The following is a 22219-nucleotide window of genomic DNA, read 5'->3' on the forward strand; positions in this document are numbered from 1 at the left end:
AGGGGAAAGAGGCTTTCAGTGTGTAGTTTTACAGTTCTGTTCTTCAATGGCTCCTCTCCAAACAAAGAATTAAGATCCAGATGGTCAAGACCAAAGCTGGGACATATGTGAAAAAAAGCTGTAAGAAGGAGGCTATAGTCAAAACTGGGACTTTAAGTTCCATATGGTAGAAAACCCAAACCAAATTGGCTTAAACAGAAGAAACTCATATTATTGCAGCTCATAATGCTGAAAATTGGAGAAGTATTCTAGATAAAAGTAGATGCTTTCATCTCCCCTCTATTCCTTATTCCTCAGGGTTAGCAGTTTTGAGCCTCTACAGTAATTTCAGGCTCACAGAATCTTTACTGTTAGGCTCTTACTTCCCAGGATCTCCTGTAAAAGTTCCAGAACCCACGTTGATTGACCAGTCCAGGATCACATATCCATCCCTGAAGCTAGGAGTGGAATCCTTTCAAATTATATAGACAGAGAGTAAAGAGGGGGAGTGGATCCCCAAAGGGAAATCAGGATGCTGTTACCAAAAGGACGGAAAAAGAGAAGCAAAGCAGGCAAAATAAAGATCCACCACACAGACACCTCAGCTGACAGGTTAAGTACAGGTTATGATGTGCCCTCCTGGTTCACACACAGTCTGGAACAATTCAACCAGGAGAGGAGACAGATAGGAAAATAGGGTCACAGCTCTAGGGAGGAATAAGATGTGTTCATTGGCCAAAACGTCCCGTGTGCTAGCTATAAGTCTCCTTTAAGCCTCAGGAACCTAGGCATTTGGGTGGGCATTCTGGAATTTAAGATATTGGCCATGTCTCTAACTATCAGGAGATGGACCAACAATTATTCACTCTCATTATGAAGACCTACATGGAAACCTATCACCTGTAGAGTACATATAATCTAATCCAAAGATCTCTGCCCAGAATTCCATCTCCATCTTCTCTCAATTCTCTTATAAGCCAACCTGCCTGGCACCTCCCCACAAAAGCATCTATGAGGTTTTGGCAGGGCATTTTGGCTTAGATCACATCCCACACCTGAAGGGCCATCAATTTTTGTTTCCTGTATCTACTATCCCCCACAAAGTTTTAACCCTTTTTCAAAACTCACTTTCTCCTAGAAGTCTCTGCAAGTCATACTCCCACACACACTCTTTATGACCACTCTTTCTTCCTCATTTTTGCCACTTATATATTCAACTTAAGCTTCTATAACTCTTCAGTTGACTGAAATAAATTCTTATTAACTAAACTTCTAGTTAAATTAGATCACAAGTTTTTTCTTTTGTTGACCTTTGCCACCCCTAAAATTTGTCAATCAATTCATATGCCTTAAAGTATCACTAACAGATAATTTATGAGCACACAACACACAATTCCCTCCTGACTTCCTCAGAGACCCCAAGTCCTTCTCCACTGCTCCTCAGCGCTCTCTTCACTCTGACTTCTCTAATGTACTGTTCAGCACTAAGTCCAGAACACCCAACACCTGAGTATGTATAGGATAAACAAAAGAAAGAATAGAAATCTAGTTGATTTGGCCTGACAACTAGAGTCCTTGCAGAAAAGTGTTCAACCCAACAACCCATCCTTGAGTCAATCACTCTGGTCCAAGTACTCTAGACTCTGATTAGATAAGCCTGTGTCACATTCCCAAGAACCAAATTTGTATGGAACCTTATGTAAGGAAGTATGGAACCACCTTCTTCCTTCTCTCAGGATGATTATACATAAGGCATGCTTCCTACTTTCCCCAACCCTATACCAACCACTCACTAGTCAAAAAATAGGTATGCGTAATGACAGAACTATGGTGATAACAGAAGTCAAATGGAATTGATCTCCCCAGGAATTGTGAGTACTGTTGGGATTTGGAGAGGGAGTGAATTGGGGTTAAAACCAGAAGAGATGGAGGGTAGATAAGGAAATATGGCTGAGGTTAGAGAAAGGAACTGGTCCTGGATCTTCCCAACACTCTTAGTGTAGGAAGTGGGCAAGAAACAATAGTCTCCTTATCTGTGTAAACAAACCCTCATTCACCCCTGTGTGGATGGGGTGCTTTGTATATCCCATCTTCCCTCTGTGCTGTGATGCCATGTGTAAGACCTGGAAATCCTAGACAATAGTGGGAGGTTTCTAGTCTCTAGTCTTTGGTTTATTTCAATTAACCATTAGACAGTGCCAAGAGGTGGTTCCCATTTATGCTTACAATGAGCAATAGTTTGACTTTAAAATCCTTTAGAGGAAATACCCTAAAAGGCCACAGGATGGAAATAATACCACATAAAAGATAGTATGTGACCATCTCGGTGTGTGCACATTTTAAGTACTTGTCCCTCTTTTACTGTGTCTTTCACAGTGTTTAGTTTCTTTATGAGCCTGTCAGTTTCTTTGTCTGTATATTATTTTCATATTTAAGTCTTTCCATTAACTGTTTTCCTTTCTCTTCCCCTTCATTTATTCTTATTTTCCTCATATTTATCCCCAAGTAAAATAATTTAGAAGCATATTACACTGGATTGTAATCTCAAGTAAAATTTTATATTTTCTTTTTTAATGGAACTATCAGTCCCTTTTTTTAAAATTCCAAAAAGAAGAGTGTTCTCTCTGGGGAAAATATCTAAATTATTTTGTGATATATGTTGGCTCTTTTGTAGGTCAATGATTATCATTTAAAGATTCCATACCATTGCTTTTAAGGGTGAAACAGTTTCCATCTCAACCTTCCTGTTATGCAAGGTATTAATGTAGAAAATTAGGTGTTCAAAGCCAAACTTGGAAGTCAATATGCCAAAAGAAACATTAAAGATATCTAAAGGATGACTTAGACATATGACTTAGAAAACAAATAATTGACCATTAATGGACAACGTACAAATTTTGACTAGAAAAATTCAGTATTCATGATTTTATTCATACACCTGCTGTGAGGATGAAACACGACAATCCTATGCTGGTTAGGATTTGAAATAAGGACTAAAACAAAAGATATCATCTGAGATGGGCCTTGAAGGACGGACAGGATTTTTGGAAAGGGTCTATTCCTTGGAGAAAATGTCAAATTCAAAGGCAAATACACAACATAGGTAAATCCCCAAAACATCATGCTAAGCAAAAAAATCCAGACTTAAAAGAGTCATTCTCTTTTATTACTACATATTTATATGATATCCTCTCTCTAATGACAGAAAGAAAACAGATCCGCTTTCTCTAATGATAGAAAGAAAACAGATCCACAGTGACCTAGGGCTCCAAGTGGGGGTGGGGACTAATTTGGAAGTGACATCTGGGAACCTTTTGGGATGACAGCAGTGGTGGTTACACAGGCATATTCACCAGAACTCAGAACTATACTCTTAAAATAGGCATATTTTATCCTATGTAAACTATACTTCAGTATAGCTGATTAAAAATATAAAACAATGAAAAGTCCCTGGAGTGGGAAAGCTCAGGCAATGTATGGAGAAGGATGTTGTTCAGTATGGACCACTTTTCCAATTAAGGTTTCTTGTGTTGCCACAAGCATTATACATGTCTCCATGATCCCATTTTAAAAATAAGCCTATCTTCTCAACCTAAATTTTACACCAGTTAACCTGTTGTAACTAGCAATAGACAATGTAATAGATAGACTACCTAGTCTGACTCCTGCACTTGAGTAGATAGTATATAGTATAATGGTTGACAGTTTGGACCCTAGAGCCAAACTAACTAGATCTAAATCCCAATTGCTACTTAACAGCTGTATGACCTTGGGCTGTCACTTAATGTGCCTGTGCCTCACTTTCCTCACCTGAAAAATGGAGATAATGAAATGTATAAGTTCATTATAAGGATGACATTAGTTAATATGTATAAAGTGCTTAGGATACTGCCTATACATAATAAGTGTTCAGTAAATATTAGTCAAGTATTATTCTTTTGTAGGTGAGGAAAATAAGACCCAAAGAAGCCAAAATGATTTGCCCAAAGTCATATGTCTAGCCAATAAGAAAGCCCACATCTGCCCCAGGCAGTCTGTTCCCCTGATGACACCAAGATGACTGTTAAAAGAACCATGTACCCAGTTGTCCCTCTGGGCACATGCTTTCTAGCTCCTAAGCAGCTGCAGGGTCAGCCAATAGTTTCACAGTGAAAACCTGGGTTTCACTTTAAACCTGGGTGATCACCAGAGGAAACCCAACCATCCTGAAACTAATTCATATAGAGACACAAAGTACAGTGTGCAAATAAGTAATAGTGGACACAACTGACCAAATTAGAGTAATACCAAACATCCCTTTGTCCATATTGAATATAACTGTATCTCTTGTCACTAAAAAAGTGCCTGTTTGGCCCATATTAGGTGCTTAATAAATACTTGTTTGAATGAACAAAGAAAGAGAATGGGACAACGGTAGATACTGAGAGAAGACAGTTCTTAAGTGGATAACTACAAAACAATACAGAGACATAGGCACAGAAAAAAGAGAAAGTGAGTGGTCTGAAAAGTCAGCATAAATGCTCATGTAAAAAAAAGCCATAATAATTCTGACTTCATAAATGTGGGCTGAAACTTACCTCTTCATTATTAATGAGATAAATGATGGGGAAAATATCACTTCAGTAATGATTTTTAAGAGTATTTAAAAAACAGAGTACAAACAGGATTATTGAGACATGAAGATATAGAAACAATTAAATTTTATTCTTATTTTTAAATGACACAGATTTCCTAAGAATCAGGAACAATTTTTAGCCTAATTTGTACCAATGAATATCCCTAAAAGGAGAAGAGAAACTTTTTTTAAAAAAATCTATCTTGGCATTTTTTTTTTATACTTAAAAGGGAGAGGGGCTTGTCCTTCCTTGCAATTAGTTTGAATTACTTTATCACAGCTAATTGAATAATTCTGGTTCTCTATTAAGGGACTGTCAGTCCTACATTTCAGGTGTCGGCTGCTCCCTTCATCTTCTGGCATACTCTGTCATCAATATTATATGGAACAGTTGTTTGGGAGCCTTACCTTTCTCTTCAGGACACTGTCAGCTGTTACACCAACATTACCACATTATGGTGATTCCAACTTTCTTTTTCCTCAAGAAAGTGGTGAAAGTTTTATAATCCATTTTTTCCATGTTTTGAATGTTTACTCAGAACTAAATGTATGCCTGTAACCAAAAACATGGCATGCAAAATATAATATTTAGCTTCAGCTTTCTAAAAAGACCTCAAGGGACATAGTCCCCTAGGGGGGAAAAAATAAGGATCTTTTTCCTCTATGGAAAGGTTGACATTTTATTCTCTGAAAACTAATTCTTCCCTACCACTGTTAAGTAGAATCTTTTAGCACATTTTAAAACTAATTCTAATATTTCCCCATTCACTTCTGTGCCATTTTTTGTTTGCTTCTTTAAATCCAGAATGTTTTTCTTTTTAATTCAAAATGTATGAACCTAAGTTAAAGTTACATCTCAAAGGGAAAAATTGTGTTGGCCCTTCATCCTGTAGTATAATTTTAAGTATTTTGCTTTTAAAAAACAGGTTTATGTTACAACTGATTATATAAAAGCCTTAATTTTAATGGTCTTCAATGAAGTTTTTCAAAAAGTGAATCCTAAGTCTTTTCACCTTTTTGAAAGTTCTTTTATTTGTTTGCTTATTTGTTTTTGTTTGTGTTTAGAACTTACCTTGTCAGTCTGAATCAGCTGAATTCAGCCCAACTGTACTGGCTAGAACCTCCATTCCATACCTACAGTGTATAGCCACAGTGAGAATGGACATTCTTGTCTTGATCCTGACCTTAGGGGAAAAACATTCAATCTCTCACCACTAAACATAATGTTAACTGTAGGTTTTTCATCGATGTCCTTTATAGGATTCAGAAAGTTCCTTTTTACTCCTAGATTATGGAGTTTTTATCAGGAATGGAAATTGGATGTTATCAACTATTTTTTCTATGTTTATTGAGATGATCATATGGTTTCCCTTTTGTACTATGTTATTGTAGTCAAATGTTAAACCAACCTTGCATTCCTATGATAAACTCTACTTGGTCACAGTGTATTTTGTAGATAGTTAACATTTGGCTAAGAAATTTTGCTTCTGTGTTCATGAGAGATATTGGTCAATTGTTTTATATTCTAGTAATATCTGGATCTGGTTTTGGTATCTGAGTAATATTGGCTTCAAAGAATGAGTTAGCAAGTGCTGCCTCCTTTTCAATATTCTGAAAGAGTTTGTGTGGAACTGGTATTACTTCTTCCTTAAATATGTGGCAGAATTCATCAGTGAAGCCAGCTTGGGCCAGTTTTCTTTGTGGGAAAATTCTGAACTGCAAATTCAATTTCTTTAATACTTACAGGGCTGGGACGCCTGGGTGGCTCAGTCGGTTAAGTGTCCAACTCTTGATTTTGGTTCAGGTCATGATCTCAGGGTCATGAGATCAAGCTCTGTGTCAGGTTACCACTGGGTCTGGATCCTGCTTAAGTTCTCTCTTTCTCCCTCTCTCTATGCCCCTACCCCACAGCTCTCCACGTGCACATACATGCTCGCTCTCTCTCTTAAAAAAAAATACTTACAGGGCTATTCTAGTTACCTTTGAAGACAGCTTTGATAGTTTGTCTTTCAAAAACTGTGTCTAAGTTGTTGAGTTTATTGGCATAAATTTGTTTAGAATACTGTTTATTAAATTGTTCACAATATTCTCAGACTATCTGCAAGATTTTTAGTGATGTTACTGATCTCATTCCATTTTTGGAAATACGCATCTTCTCCTTTTTTTCTGATCAATCTGGGTAGAGATCCACTGATTATATTGATCTTCCCAAAGAACCAACTTTTGTTTCAGTGACTTTCTCTCTATTTTTCTGTTTTCTATTTCACTGATTTTTGCTCTGATCTTTATTATTTCCTTTTCCCTTCTTTATTTTAATTTACTTCGCTCTTCTTTTTCTAGTTTCTTAATTTGGAAAGTGAGGTCATTGATTTGAGAACTTTCTTCTCCTCTAATATAGTAATTTTAATGTGACATGTCTCCCTCTAACTGTTGCATTAGCTGTATCCCCTAAATTTTTATATGCTATGTTTTCATTTTCATTTAATTCAAAATACATTCTAACATTCGTTTTCATTCCTTCTTTAACCCATAGGTTATTTGGAAGTGTGTTACTGGCTTCCAAGTATCTGGAGATTTTCCAAGTATCTTTCTGTTATTCATTTCTAATTTAAATCCTCTGGAGTCAGGGGCTCCTTTGTCTCAGGGCGTGATCCCAGCATTCTGGGATCGAGCCCTGCATCAGACTCCTCTGCAGGGAGCCTGCTTCTTCCTCTCCCACTCCCCCTGCCTGTGTTCCCTCTCTCACTGGCTGTCTCTCTCTGTCAAATAAATAAATAAATAAAAATCTTTAAAAAAATAAATAAGTAAATAAATCCTCTGGAGTCAAAAAACATCCTTTGTTTGAATATTTTTAAATTTTTGAAAACTTGTTTTATGATCCAGGATATGGTTTATCTTGGTAAATATTCTATGTGCCCTTGAACAGAATGTGTATTCTACTGCTATTGGGTTGAGTGTTCTATAAATATCAATTAGGTCAAGTCCGTTGATCACGTATCATTCAAGTCTTTTATATCTTTATTGATTTTCTACCTACTTGCTCTTTTAACTAATACAGAAACCATGTTGACCTTATTTTTCTTATTTATCCTCAGACTGGTGAAAACCTCATCATGGTTTGACATTACCTGAAAAATGCAACAGTGTTAGTTTAATGCACACACTATTAACCAAACATTCAACAGACAGTTTGAGTATCCATTAAAATTCAGGCCCTCCACAAATCACTGGGGATACAAAAAGGAATAAATCTTCTTTAGAGGAAATTTGTCTAATCTCGGGTATAAAATTTCTCGCCACAAAAATTCTGGGTACTTCCTTTTTGGGATAAGATGTTTGTACTGCTCTTACCTTCTGCGTATCCTTATCTCCTGTCCCATTTGAGGCTAGAATTGCTATGTCTCATTAGCAAATTCTCAACACCAAGTATGCTCAAGGTTACCTTGTTGTCAAGGTCTCTATCTGCTGCTAAATATCAGCTCCACCAAAGAAGTCATATTTGGATATTTGAAATCCCTTTCCATACCTCCTCTTTTAAACAGCTTTATTGAGATATAATTCATGTACCATACAGTTTACCTATTAAAGTGGTTTTTAATATATTTGCAGAGTTGTGCAACCATAACCACAATTAATTGAGAACATTTTCACCACATCAAAAAGAGACTTCATATTCTTTAGCTATCACTCCTTCCCCCCTCAGCCCCCCATTACTAAACAACAACAAATCTACTTTCTCTCTGTATTTGGATATTTCTGGACATTTCATATAAATGGAATCATAAAATATGTGGTCTGTGTGACTGACTTCTTCCACTTAGCATGTTTTCAAGGTTCATCCATGTTGCAGCATGTATCAGTACTTCATTCCTTCTTATGGCAGAATAGTATACCATTATATGGATATAACACTTTGTCCATTAATCCAACTGATGGACACTTAGATTGTTGCCACTTTTTGATTATTATGAATAATGCTACCATAAACATTTCTGTTCAAGTTTTTTTAATTCAATTATTCAACATATAGTACATCATTAGTTTCAGATGTAGTGTTCAATGATTCATCAGTTGCATATAATACCCAGTGCTCATCACATCATGTGCCTTCCTTAATGCCCATCACCCAGTTACCCCATCCCCCTCCCCTTCTGCAACCCTCAGTTTGTTTCTCAGAGTCAAGAGTCTCTCATGGTTTGTCTCTCTCTCTGATTTCTCTCAGTTTTCCCTCCCTTCCCCTAGGATCCCCTAGGATCCTCTGCACTGTTTCTTATATTCCACATGAGTGAAACCATATGATAATTGTCTTAATCTGTTTGACTTATTTCACTTAGCATAATACCTTCCAGTTCCATCCATCCATGTCAATGTAAATGTAAATGGTAGGTATTCATCCTGATGGCTGAGTAATATTCCATTGCATGTATAAACCACATCTGTTCATCTGTTGAAGGACAACTTGGCTCCTTCCACAGTTTTGCTTCTATGGACGTTGCTGCTATGAACATTGGGGTGCAGGTGCCCCCTCAGATCACTACATCTGTATCTTTGTGGTAAATACCAAGGAGTGCTGGGTCGTGGGGTAACTCTATTTTTAACTTCTTGAGGAAACGCTATACTGTTTTCCAGAGTGGCTGTACCAGCTTGCCCTCCCACACAGTGTTAAGACGGTTCCCCTTTCTCCACACCCTCACCAACATTTGTTGTTTCCTGTCTTGTTCATTTTAGCCATTCTAACTGGTGTGAGATGGTATCTCATTGTGGTTTTAATTTGTATTTCCCTGATGACAAGTGACGTGGAGTATTTTTTCACGTGTCTGTTGGCCATTTTTATGTCTTCTTTGGAAAAATGTCTGTTCATGTATCTGCCCATTTCTTGACTGGGTTATTTGTTTTTTGGGTGTTGAGTTTGATAAGTTCTTTATAGATCTTGGATACCAGCCCTTTACCTGATAGGTCCTTGCAAATATCTTCTCCCATTCTGTAGGTTTTTTAGTTTTGTCGACTGTTTCCTTTGCTGTGCAGAAGCTTTTTATCTTGATGATGTCCCAGTAGTTTATTTTTGCTTTTGTTTCCCTTGCTTTTAGAGATGTGTCTTGCATTAAGTTGCTGCAGTCGAGTTCAAGTTTTTGTGTGGATATACGTTTTCCTTTTTCTTGGAATGACACATGAGAGTAGAATTGCTGGGTTGAGTGGTAACTCTATTTTTAACTTTTTGAAGAAGTGTCAATGTTTTCAAAGGGTCTGCACCATTTTACATCCCCACCAGCAGTGTATGGTGGATTCTGATTTCTCTATATTCTTATCAACCCATTATTATCTAGTGCTGTGCCTTTTATTCTGAAATCTAGCCTCTTTGCCTTGGCTTCTCTTTACCTATCTACTTTATTTCCCCTTGTTCTCTAGCACATATACAAATTTTAAGAAGCTGGTTTCTTTACTGCCCTCATAACACTTCATGTTTATTCCTAACTTGATCTTTGTCGATGCTATTCCCACTGTTCTTAACACCATCCTTCCTTCTGTCCTTTGCCAATCCAAATTTCTACCATGCCTCAAGCCTGCATTGACCTTTTCAGCCCTTTTTAATTTCCATCTCTCCTGAATTTAGCTGTATTTAGAGATGATACCTCATAAGCTAGCCCTTCACTATATTTTATCTCACATGATTTGTTATTTCATCCAATATTTATGTCATTCCTTATCTCCCTAACCCATTTGTAAACTCCGTGGGGACTATATTACTATGCCTTATACTACTGCAGCCTAGTTCAGAACACATAGTGGATAGTCTATAAATATTTACTTGTTGATTGATTCTAACAGCATACAAATCTCACCTTGTATTTACAATGAGTTTTTTAATGGAAACTTTAAGAGGATGGTTTTTGATTAGCTCCTTCTTCATTCAAATTAAGATTATGGTAGAAATCTCCATCCCATGCCAATAGCAATGCAAAAGGATTATAGCCAGGGGTGATCTCTGAGTCACTTTTCTGCCCAATCTGACCAATGTAGAAGAAAACCATTTAATTATAAAATGATTGTCCCTGTTTCCTTACCTATTCACCCACTGATGCCTGGAGAGTTTCACTGCAGAAAACCCACAGACAGAAAAAAGGATAAAGGGAGCTCGATGCCTGGCATATTGAGAACCAAGGAATTAAACCTGAATAAAAAGTAAATTTATGCTAAATACTCTAGCTTTACTGCTATATATGCTTTTAAAATTATTTTTCAAATAAGAGTGATGCTTTTTAAAAGTATACTTAATGAGGAAATATTACCAACAAATACTTGCCATGGACACTCTAAATAATTTATATTGGAGGCAGGATGGTACAGTATGAAAAGTTCATGTTTCAGTCATAGCTCAAGAACTTCCTAACTTACGACTGGCAAGTTTCTTGACCTCTCTATGCCTCTGTTTCCTCATCTATAAAATAAAGATAATAATGGAGTTGTGAGGATTAAATGAGATATTGTGTAAAGCATTAGTACAATGCCTGGAACACAGGAAGTATAAATAAGAGGTGGGGCGCCTGGGTAGCACAGTCGTTAAGCGTCTGCCTTTGGCTCAGGGCGTGATCCTGGAGTTTCGGGATCGAGTCCCACGTTGGGCTCCTCCTCTGGGAGCCTGCTTCTTCCTCTCCCACTCCCCTGCTGTGTTCCCTCTCTCTCTGGCTGTCTCTCTGTCACATAAATAAATAAAATAAAAAATCTAAAAAAAAATAAGAGGTAATTCCCTGCCTCTCCACTCTTCATCTCCTTTACACACATCAAAGACAGAGTTAGCACAGTTGTGGAAAGGACCATGGAAACTGTACAATTAGGATAATAAAACCCTTGCACTGAAAAGTAATGGTGGGTATGTGGGACCAAAGTATGGAAGGTTTTGGAAGCTACCTAGAGAAGTCTGAAGCATATTTCATCTGAGCCATGATAGGTCCCCAGCAGGATGAGGGAAGAGCATGATTATGGAATGGAGAAGGGTAGATTGACCATGTCAGAAAGGTTCCAGAGTGGGTGGGAGCAATGAGGCTCTAAGTGCTGCAAGAGAGGGTCAGCCTTACTGTAGGTTCCTCTCAGGGAAAGGAAGCTGTGTCAGGACAGGGATGCATTGGGGTAGAGAAAAAACTGACACCACAGACACCACTCTGTATAGGAGGAGGCCAGATCATTCCAAGAGCAAGGAGGAAAAGGAAGGAGAACTGGAGGTATAAAAAAGGAGCATATCTGGGGCACCTCTCTGAAGACAGGTTTAAGAGCTCAGTAAAAATGAAGGAAAAAATGTTAAGATTGATGACCACTGAGGGAGGCTCTGGAGAACACAGGTGGCATGAATCCTTAGTAGGATTTATTCTCCATCTCTTTTGAGGATAGCTCAGCCGTTCTGGTTGCAGAACAGAACAGATAGCAAGGAGTGAGGCAGCCCTCCCTTCCCCCATAGGTCTGGGCAAAAGTCAAGGCAGCCAGAGTCTACCAGGGTAGCAGTGAGGACACTAAAGAAGTAAATCACACAGAGAAGGTTAGGTGAGGCATCCAGCATGGTGCGTTTGTGTGCATATGTGGTCTGCCATAGACTCTGTCCCCAGACTTGTCCCAGAGTTGTTTAAGAGCAAATTCAATTAACTCCTTTTCCCCATTGAATTTTCCTTATAATAAATGTTTATCTGAAAATAACCTCAATACCAATATATATTGTTAAAAACCAGTGTCAATTCTGGAATGGAATGGAACACTGAAGGTGCCCTCAAGGAGTGGAACATTAAAGGTCTAGCTCAGTCAGCTCAGTTTGTCATACACATTAATATGGATCATGGGTGCTAGGCCTCAGTAAGGACATCCATTAGACAGACTCAACCCAAACTTTTCCCCAGTGTCAGACTTGATGTTGGTTTTTTAGGTACCTTAAAAATAATGATAAAAGGGAGAGATGCCTCTAGATGTACTCCTGGGACCACCAAACCACAGAACAGGAGAAGTCCATACTAGAGTTTGCAGAGACCCTGCAGCCTTTCTGGCCCAGCAATCTCCTTTCAAATGTGGGGAAATATGCTCAGAGCTGGAGAGTGATAAAGCCCAGTGACTTGTGAGGTGCAGCAGAAGCAAGCATCCCTACATTCATAGGCTGGACTGTGTCTTAATCTCTTTTGGTGGCTCAGTGACCCTGGCACATGCCACATGAAAGGGCCTGAGTGTCCACTGCCTCCTCCTGACCCATGTCAGGGGCACACGGGAAGCAAAGCCAGGAGCCTAATTATGCTAAAACAGAGCACAGCCGTTAAGAGCACAGGCTTTGCACCACTTGCTAAATGTGTGACCCTAAACAAGATACTTCCATTTCTATGCCTCACTTTCCCCACCAATAAAATGGGGGTGATAGTACTATTTGTTGTGCGGATTAGATAATGAATATAAAGTATGTAACATCTGTGCCCAAAATGTAGTAAAATGACTCATAAGGTTTAATAATTATTATCATTACTTTTTTATACAAGAGCTATGTGACATATAAAACCCTGTAACAATTAAGGGTTTGCCATGACTATTACAATAGTGATAGTGAGGTCTCCACCCACACCTTCATTTCTTTCTTCCTTCTACCCACCTCCTCTGTGATCTTGGCAAGGCACTTCCCTAGTGGCAGTAGCACAAAGATGGTGCAAATCATAAGAGTACTTCATGCCTCCACTCTTTCCCCAAAGACCATCTCAGAAGACACCACAAGTGGCTCTGGCTTACAAACCCTGCACCTCCTGGGGCACCACCAGTTGATAATGTACCTGCAGAAAACTGGATTTGGCCAGGGGCCATGGTGAGATGTACCCATTTTACTTTCCTGACTTCAAGAAGGTATTTCCTACCCCAGTTACAATTTGAATACCAAGTAAAGCCCATGGCTTACCAGGGCTGCGGCTAACACATGCAAGTACCTTAGTGTAAATTAGAAAAAGGTTCCTCTTCCTAAATGTTATGTTCCTTCCACTTTGTTAGAACAAGATAGTTTACTGTCCTTGTGCAGTACACAACATATTTAACCATACATGGCAGTCCTGTTGCTTGTACTCAGAATCTCTGTTCCTCTTTAGGTCCTGAAGCACCTACGGCACCTAAATTTTACCAACAATATGGGGGAGCAGGTGACTTTCGATGAATGTGGTGACCTGATGGGGAACTACTCCATCATCAACTGGCACCTCTCCCCAGAAGATGGCTCCATAGTGTTTAAGGAAGTCGGATATTACAACGTCTATGCCAAGAAAGGAGAAAGGCTCTTCATCAATGAGGAGAAAATCCTGTGGAGTGGGTTCTCCAGGGAGGTATGTGCTGTCCATCAGAACAACAGATGCCTCCACCATGGGCAGGAAATTGTGCTGAGCTTTGGGAGGGCCTTGGACTTCACCACTGGACTTGAAAACTGATAAGTCCACTTCCTTCAACTCACTAACTCTGCACTGCCAAGGTTCCCACCTGTGAAATCCATCAGTGTTTCATGTACAGAGGAGAATCCTCAGAGCCCAAGCCCCATACTTACTATATTGGAAAATTTGTTATTCTTCATAAATCTGACTCCTTGGCTAAATGGCTAACAATTTCCTCACCTAAAACTTTCCCCAACTAGAGCAAAATATTTAAGCAAACATAAATATCATTCAAGGCAGGGCCTGGACAATTCACACAGAGTTAGTTCCCTATAATCCAAATAGCTCAAGGCTGACCTATAAATCAAAAGGACAATGTCTTAGAAGATCAAATGGGTTGGTAACTTGGGAAAGATAAAATCTCTGAGAGTACTGTGTTACTATGGTTGAGAGTGCTAATGTGTACTGTCCTTCATTATTTCTTTTCCTTTCTTTCCCTCCCCAGGGTCCCAAGAAACTTAGAAATCATCAGGTCCAATACTGCCCTTTCTATCCCTCTTTCATTAGAAGATAATGCCAGTCATCTGCAAGTTTTTTAAAAACTCCTTGCCAAACCAGTTATTTCTTTTCTGTTAGAGCAAAGAAATTATTTTATTGCTTTCCATGCATTTACCTTTGTAAGGTGTCTCAAATAAAGCAGGTAAGTGGGAAGAGAAGGGAAGAGTCTTATTAAAGAGATATTTTGCAAATAGTATGAGCCCTCCATGTTATCTGACATGATCATATGGAATGAGACAGAAGTAGAGCTTCTGAAATAGTGAAGCAATAAATTGGACAAAACTGTCAAAAACAACTATTTAAGGATCTGGCAATCAACCAAAAGCAAACAAAAGGCAAAGTGTCAATTTTTAAGAAAAACTAATGAAATCTGGGTAAGAAAAGCTCATGGCATTTTAACTTGGGGCAGCTCCCCCAATTATTTCTAATAATTGGGTTGCTGTTTCTTTTAAGTTTTCTATGTGAACAATCATATCATCTGCAAATAACAACAGTTTTATTGAGTCCTTTCCAATATTTATGCCCTCATTTTTCTTGTCTTATTCCACTAGCTATGAACTCTGCAATGTTTAATAATAGTGTTGATAGTGGGCATTCTTGTTTTAAAAGAAATGCTTTTAATATTTTCTCATATAGAATGATGTTTACCTAAGAATTTTTTATATTACCCTTTTCTAGTTAAAGATATTTCTTCCTAACTCCTTTTTCGGTTAAGTTTTTAATCATGAGTTTGTGTTGAATTTCATCAAATGCTTTTTCTTCATCTACCAATGATCATATGATTTTTCTGCATTAACTTACTAATGCAGGGGATGACCTTTATAGATTTTTTAACGATAAACTTGCTTGCATTCCTGGCATAAACCAACATGATCATGGTATGTATTGTTTTTTATGTCCTTTGAGTTAATTGTTTTAGTATTTTTCATCTCTCTTCAAGTGGTAAAAAATAGTTGTACTCTTCCAGGTCCTTTCAGATTCCTTATACTTTGTATATGTCTCCAGGACTTCTGTATATTTTTGCTTCCAATAACCAGAACTCACCACTCTTTTTCAGGAGACTACCAGCAGGCTAATGGAACCCACTTTGCCCACAGGCTCAGGGAGGCAGAAAAGCCTAGGAATTTACATTTCCTTAAGATGACCCTTAACAATGAGTGGTGCGGAAGTATGAAAGCCCTGGCTCCCTTTTCCTCAGGTCAGGACAGCTCTGAGGAAAAACTTACAGTCTGCCTGTGGGATCAGGCAGAAGCTACTAGAGAGTCTTTGCTCAAGATCACACTCATGCTGTCTTCTTCCCTTCTATGTCTGACTTGCTCCATTCTCTTCCTGGTTCCCTTGAAAGAACTTTCTTTATAAACTCCTTGTACACAGATCCTCAAATCAGGTCTGCTTCTGAAGACAAGTTAAAGTAGTAAGATGGGCCTGTAATTTTTTTTTCTTTTCCATACTCTTTTTGTCTGGTTTTGGAATCAGGGTTACACTGGCCTTATAAGAATGAGTTAGTGAGTGTTCCTTTTTTTTTTTTAAAGATTTTATTTATTTATTTTATTCAACAGAGATAGAGATAGAGACAGCCAGCAAGAGAGGGAACACAAGCAGGGGGAGTGGGAGAGGAAGAAGCAGGCTCATAGCGGAGGAGCTTGATGTGGGGCTCGATCCCATAATGCCAGGATCACACCCTGAGCCGAAGGCAAACGCTTAACCACTGTGCCACCCAGGCACCCCTCCTTTTTTTTTTTCTTTTAAACCTCTGCTAGAGTTCACATAAGATTAAATTCATCTGTTCTTTGGAAGTTTAGTGTAATTTGCCTGTGGTAAACACAGAATAGTGGTCATCTCGGGTATGAATAAGTGGTGGGGGAGGAAGCAATGGTGGAGGAAAGCATGCAGTTAGGTGTAGGTTATTGTTCTGGTCCTAGCTTTTGTTTTGGGTGGTGGTCATTAAAAACGACTGACTAAAAGTGACTGAAACGTGAATAAATGATGATGGGGAGAAAAACAAGGATTATGATCAAATTCTATGCACCTGAAGTCCACTAAGGAAATAAATAAGTAAATAAAGAAAATCTCTGTTATCTGAAATTAATGTAGCTATTGCAGATTTCTTTTGGATAGTAATTCCCTCACATATCTTTCTGATCCATTTATTTTTGACCCTTCTATGCCTGTCCTCCCTGCCTTGCTGAATGGTTGCAAGATCTCAGAAGTCTCCCTATAAAGCCTAAAATAAAACTGCAGGAATTGCAATTCACTGCAAAGTTCAAAGTCTCATTTTCAAACAAATTTCTCCTCATCTCAGCATATCCCCTTGCAATTGTTCTTCTGTCTGTAGGTCCATGTTCCTGTATCTTTTAGTTTGTCTTAAACGTCTATTTCTATGGAAAGTAAACAGGTGTCTCACTTTGGGATTCGGAGGGAATGGAATGGGGGATTATTTAAGGAGGTTTTGGTCACTGTGTAGAGTCCCAACAACTAATCTTCCCAGAATCCCATGAGTGTGTGTGTGTGTGTGTATGTGGGTGGGTGGGTATGGGTGGGTGCGTGGGTGTGCGTGCGCACCTGCATGCACATTTGCCCATGGACATCTCTCCCTTTCATAGATAACAGGAACAAGGATCTCTGGAGCTTCCTCTGCCTGGAACGGGCCTGAAGTCTGTCATACTATCCTTGTGCACAAACTCCTCCCCTGTAATTACGCCAAAGGAGCTGTGAAAGTGATCCCACAGCTGCAGCCCTTCACTTTTGTGCTCTCGGTTCTCCAGGTGCCATTTTCCAACTGCAGCCGAGACTGCCTGGCAGGGACCAGGAAAGGAATCATTGAGGGGGAGCCCACCTGCTGCTTTGAGTGTGTGGAGTGTCCTGATGGGGAGTACAGTGATGAAACAGGTAAAGGAACATGCCCTCATGGACACCATGCAAGGTTTGGTCCACTTTGGGGCCCTGCAGTCAGCAAAGTCCCTGGAAGGGATAGGCTGAGAACGTACTTAGCATAGTTTCTCATTTAACAAGGTATGTCTGAGAGTCATGCTGGGCCAGGCACTGGGTGGGGGGATAGAAAAGAAATATTAGATGTCTTGTAATACTATAAAAGCTTTGACATCTTTTACTTTGATACCACTCTCCAATATTATATTCCTTTTCTAACAGCTCAGTAGCCCTGAATAGACAAAGTTCTATCTGTTCCAGACCGCAGAGTTAATAGGCTATGATATATTGCCTGCTGGGTGCCTGGCATTGTATTTGCTGTCTTATTTATGTTTTTCCTGTGCCTCAGTTTCTTCATCTATAATGTGGGAATAATAAGCCTATTTTATAGAGTTTGGGGGAATTAAATGAGTTAATATTAATACAGCACATGGTAAGTTCTAGATAAATGTTAAATAAAAACCTTACCTGACATATTGGAGGCACTCTATAAATATTAACTATAATGTTATTGTTACTATCTCATCTTATCCTCACCACAATGGGATTTTTGCTTTCATTACACAGATGATTGAAACTGAGGCTCAGAGAGGTTAAGGAGCCTGACCAAAGTCACACAGCTAGTAAATGGCAGAGCCAGGATTCCCATCCAAATCTCTGACTGAAAGCCCATGCTCTTTTCACGCCCCAAAACTGCATGATGTTTGAGACATAGCAGAGACTTAATAAATGTCTACTGGCTGAATGAGTCTGCAGTCTCCCTCACTGGAAAGCCATGGATGTGGAGTAAGGAAGGCACAGGTCATTTGTGTGGGATACTCTGCCTTGATCTAAGAGGAATTCTGTTCTGACAGGTCCACAAAGCCCATCCATATATCCAAAATGAGTCGGGCTGAGTGCGAATCACTATGGAAAGTTGATGAACTATGCTTGACCCCTAGTGCATAGGTAGCCACCTGTCCAGCAAGATTGATCATTCTCTGGTATAAACCATCACTAAGCAGTGCTAAAGGAAACATGTAGCACTACCCCCCACGTGTACAAAGGAAAAAATAATAGAACTATTATAAATACATCAAATTAAATAAGTATATTAAATGTAAGTCAGAGTTCAATGTGTTTGTAATGTAAAAATCACAATTATGTCATCAACAAAGAAAATTTAAAGTGACCACATCCAATAACCTGTACACCCTTAGCACCACATTCACACTCACAAATTATAGTCCATGCCACACAGTAACTAACTCTTCCCTGGAATAATTCACAGATGCAAGTGCCTGTGACAAGTGCCCTGATGACTTCTGGTCCAATGAAAACCACACCTCCTGCATTGCCAAAGAGATTGAGTTTCTGTCCTGGACAGAGCCCTTTGGGATTGCACTCACCCTCTTTGCCGTGCTGGGCATTTTCCTGACAGCCTTCGTGCTGGGTGTCTTCATCAAGTTCTGTAACACACCCATAGTCAAGGCCACCAACCGAGAGCTCTCCTACCTCCTCCTCTTCTCCTTGCTCTGCTGCTTCTCCAGCTCCCTGTTCTTCATTGGTGAACCCCAGGACTGGACATGCCGCCTGCGCCAGCCAGCCTTTGGCATCAGCTTCGTGCTCTGCATATCATGCATCCTGGTGAAAACCAACCGTGTCCTCCTGGTGTTTGAGGCCAAGATCCCCACAAGCTTCCACCGCAAATGGTGGGGGCTCAACCTGCAGTTCCTGCTGGTCTTCCTCTGCACCTTCATGCAGATTGTCATCTGTGTGATCTGGCTCTACACCGCCCCACCCTCAAGCTACCGCAACCATGAGCTGGAAGATGAGATCATCTTTATCACATGCCATGAGGGCTCACTTATGGCACTGGGCTTCTTGATTGGCTACACCTGCTTGCTGGCTGCCATCTGCTTCTTCTTTGCCTTCAAGTCCCGGAAGCTGCCAGAGAACTTCAATGAAGCCAAGTTCATCACCTTCAGCATGCTCATCTTCTTCATCGTCTGGATCTCCTTCATTCCAGCCTACGCCAGCACCTACGGCAAGTTTGTCTCTGCCGTGGAAGTGATCGCCATCCTGGCAGCCAGCTTCGGCTTGCTGGCCTGCATCTTCTTCAACAAGGTCTACATCATCCTCTTCAAGCCATCCCGGAACACCATCGAGGAGGTGCGCTGCAGCACTGCTGCTCACGCTTTCAAGGTGGCAGCCCGGGCCACGCTGCGCCGCAGCAATGTCTCCCGCAAGCGGTCCAGCAGCCTCGGGGGCTCCACAGGGTCCACACCCTCCTCCTCCATCAGCAGCAAGAGCAACAGTGAAGACCCCTTCCCACAGCCCGAGAGGCAGAAGCAGCAGCAGCCACTGGCCCTGACCCAGCAAGAGCAGCAGCCGCAGCAACCCCTGACCCTACAGCAGCAGCCACAGCCACAGCCGCAGCCCAGATGCAAGCAGAAGGTCATCTTTGGCAGTGGCACCGTCACCTTCTCACTGAGCTTTGATGAGCCTCAGAAGAGTGCCATGGCTCATAGGAATGCCACGCACCAGAACTCGCTGGAGACCCAGAGAAGCAACGAGACCCTGACCAGACACCAGGCATTGCTCCCGCTGCAGTGCAGGGAGACAGACTCAGACCTGACTGCCCAGGAGACAGGCCTGCAAGGGCCTGTGGGTGGGGGCCGCCGACCAGAGACGGAAGACCCTGAAGAGATGTCCCCAGCACTTGTAGTGTCCAGTTCACAAAGCTTCGTCATCAGCAGTGGAGGCAGCACTGTCACAGAAAACATACTGCATTCATAAAATGGAACAAGGTGGCCCGTCCAGGGAGGATCCAGAGAGGTTTCCTGGGGTCATGTTCGATGACAAGGATGAGGAATCTCACCCCCCCCAGATTCCTTTCTTCTGTGGAAGGAGGGATGACACACCAAACACCTCAAACTTAGTTGCACTGTTTTAAATAACAGTGAATTGACTAATGATCCCTTTAAAATTAAACAAAGAAGAAGAGCCATGTGATTCTGTGGTTGGATATGTCAGAGTATTGAGAACACCATAATCAGATATGCTATGTGTCTCTTCTCTGTTCTCTTCCTCTGTTCTATCCCACCCAATAGCCCAGAGATGAAACAAGTCTGTAAGCGACCCACCTGTTCCCTCATTTTTTCTTAACACTGAAATGCCTGCTCTGAACATTGCAGACGCCCTGTCCCAGAGACAAGAGTGTGCGGAGTGACAAAACATTAGACTGGCCACCACTAGATTTAAGAGTCTGAAAGACAGAAAGTCACCAGTGATGCCCAGCACCTTGACAATGGGAAGAACTTCAAATGTTCAAAATAGTAAGGTGAACACGTCCCCTCCTATTTATGAAAACCATAAGATACTTGGTCTCCTACCTGCTGCTGCTATCATGTGATGTCTAGAAGTTTAGCATCCCTCCTGTACCAACTGCATTTGGTCAAGAATGTGATAATGATGCCGTGTTTAGATTTCAGGATCATGAGAATCACCTCAAATTGTTGCGAAGGGACTGCATGAATCCAATGAGCTGTATCTGTAATTAATATTGCTAATATGTAGTTTTAAATGCTTCTGTTATAATAGTTCATGGACAGTATAAACTGAAAACAAATGTCACAGTCTGGTTAATATAAGGCAGTATTATTGAGCTCCTTGCCCAACCCTTGCCCACCCCAACCCCCTCACCTCCATGAGCTAAGCCCAAGTGAGTCCCAGGGATCCAGAAGTTTCCCCCATCCCTGACCCCAAGGCTTTCTGAAGCCAGATCCACACCTGACCCTGTGTAGAATAAGCTTCCAATTGTTATCCCCTACCAGTTGCTGGGGTAAGAAAGTGTGATTCCAAGAGAGCTCTCACAGGACCTTAACCTAGCACTCCCCCCTCCCAATGCCATACCTGTATTCCTGCCAGCAGTGGGGATCTGCCCGTGGGTGGTGAAAGTGGTTGAATGGCATACTTCTGAGCATTCAGGCTCTGGAGCCAGAGAGGCCTGTGCTCAAGCCAGTCACTTGCAAGTTGGGTGACCATAGGCAGGGAACCTTAACTTTGCTAAGCCTCAGTTTCTTTGTCTCTAAAATAGAGGTAATAATCATTCTTTTCCCTCAGAGCACTTATGTGACTTAAAAGAGATAATGTATGTAAAGTACCTTAGCATGGTGCCTAGCATATAATAAACACTCAATAAATATTAGTTAATATTATTACTGATATTGCAATTATTTTTTTTCACTTGCTTACATTATAAAACAAACCTTATTTGTTTACCATTCAGATTTTAATGATAAGCCCACTGATGACAAAAACTTTCTTCATAATGACCCCAAGAACTCTGGGACCCGGTTCAAGGGGTCTGTCCTTGGAACACTGGCTCCTGGTGACAACCAAAGAGTCATTCAGACCCCCAGAGTGGGGGGTCTCTGGTTCTAGCACCAAGGGAAGAATGTCACCAGTCTGGCAGTAGTTTCTCAGATCACTCTAAATGCTGCTCTTACGCAAAGCCAAAATATAGCAATTAAGTCTGTGTGAGGCCTCAACTTCACAGCTCTTGATGACTTCTTCCTCTGGCCACTTTCTTCAAAACGGATGCCTTTCCATGATTTTTAAAGTAACTTGTTGATGTGAATGGTTGTTAATTTGGATGAAAAGGCCCTCAAGGGCACCATGTGGGTGTGCCACTGTAAGACACAGAGGAGGTCTCACACAGGAAGATGTTGGTGAGGTATCTGCTCCCCAAGCAGGAAGGGCACTGGCCTCAGGCCCCACCTGCTTCTCCTGT

At 40.5% G+C, this 22219-nt stretch overlaps 1 protein-coding gene across 3 annotated transcripts in view; it reads left to right on the top strand.

Moving 5' to 3' along the window:
* CASR (calcium sensing receptor) overlaps positions 1–20223 on the top strand; it is a 78182-nt gene extending 57959 nt beyond the window's left edge. For all 3 annotated transcript variants that reach the window (XM_034659412.1, XM_002927224.3, XM_019807944.2), the window contains exons 5-7: positions 13687–13917; positions 17283–17406; positions 18716–20223. In XM_034659412.1, coding sequence (XP_034515303.1) covers positions 13687–13917; positions 17283–17406; positions 18716–20223 — 1863 coding nt within the window. The remainder of the gene's footprint in view (positions 1–13686; positions 13918–17282; positions 17407–18715) is intronic.
* Positions 20224–22219: the final 1996 nt, after the last annotated feature.

The sequence above is a fragment of the Ailuropoda melanoleuca genome, chromosome 1 (assembly GCF_002007445.2).
Source record: "Ailuropoda melanoleuca isolate Jingjing chromosome 1, ASM200744v2, whole genome shotgun sequence".
NCBI classification, from domain to species: domain Eukaryota; kingdom Metazoa; phylum Chordata; class Mammalia; order Carnivora; family Ursidae; genus Ailuropoda; species Ailuropoda melanoleuca.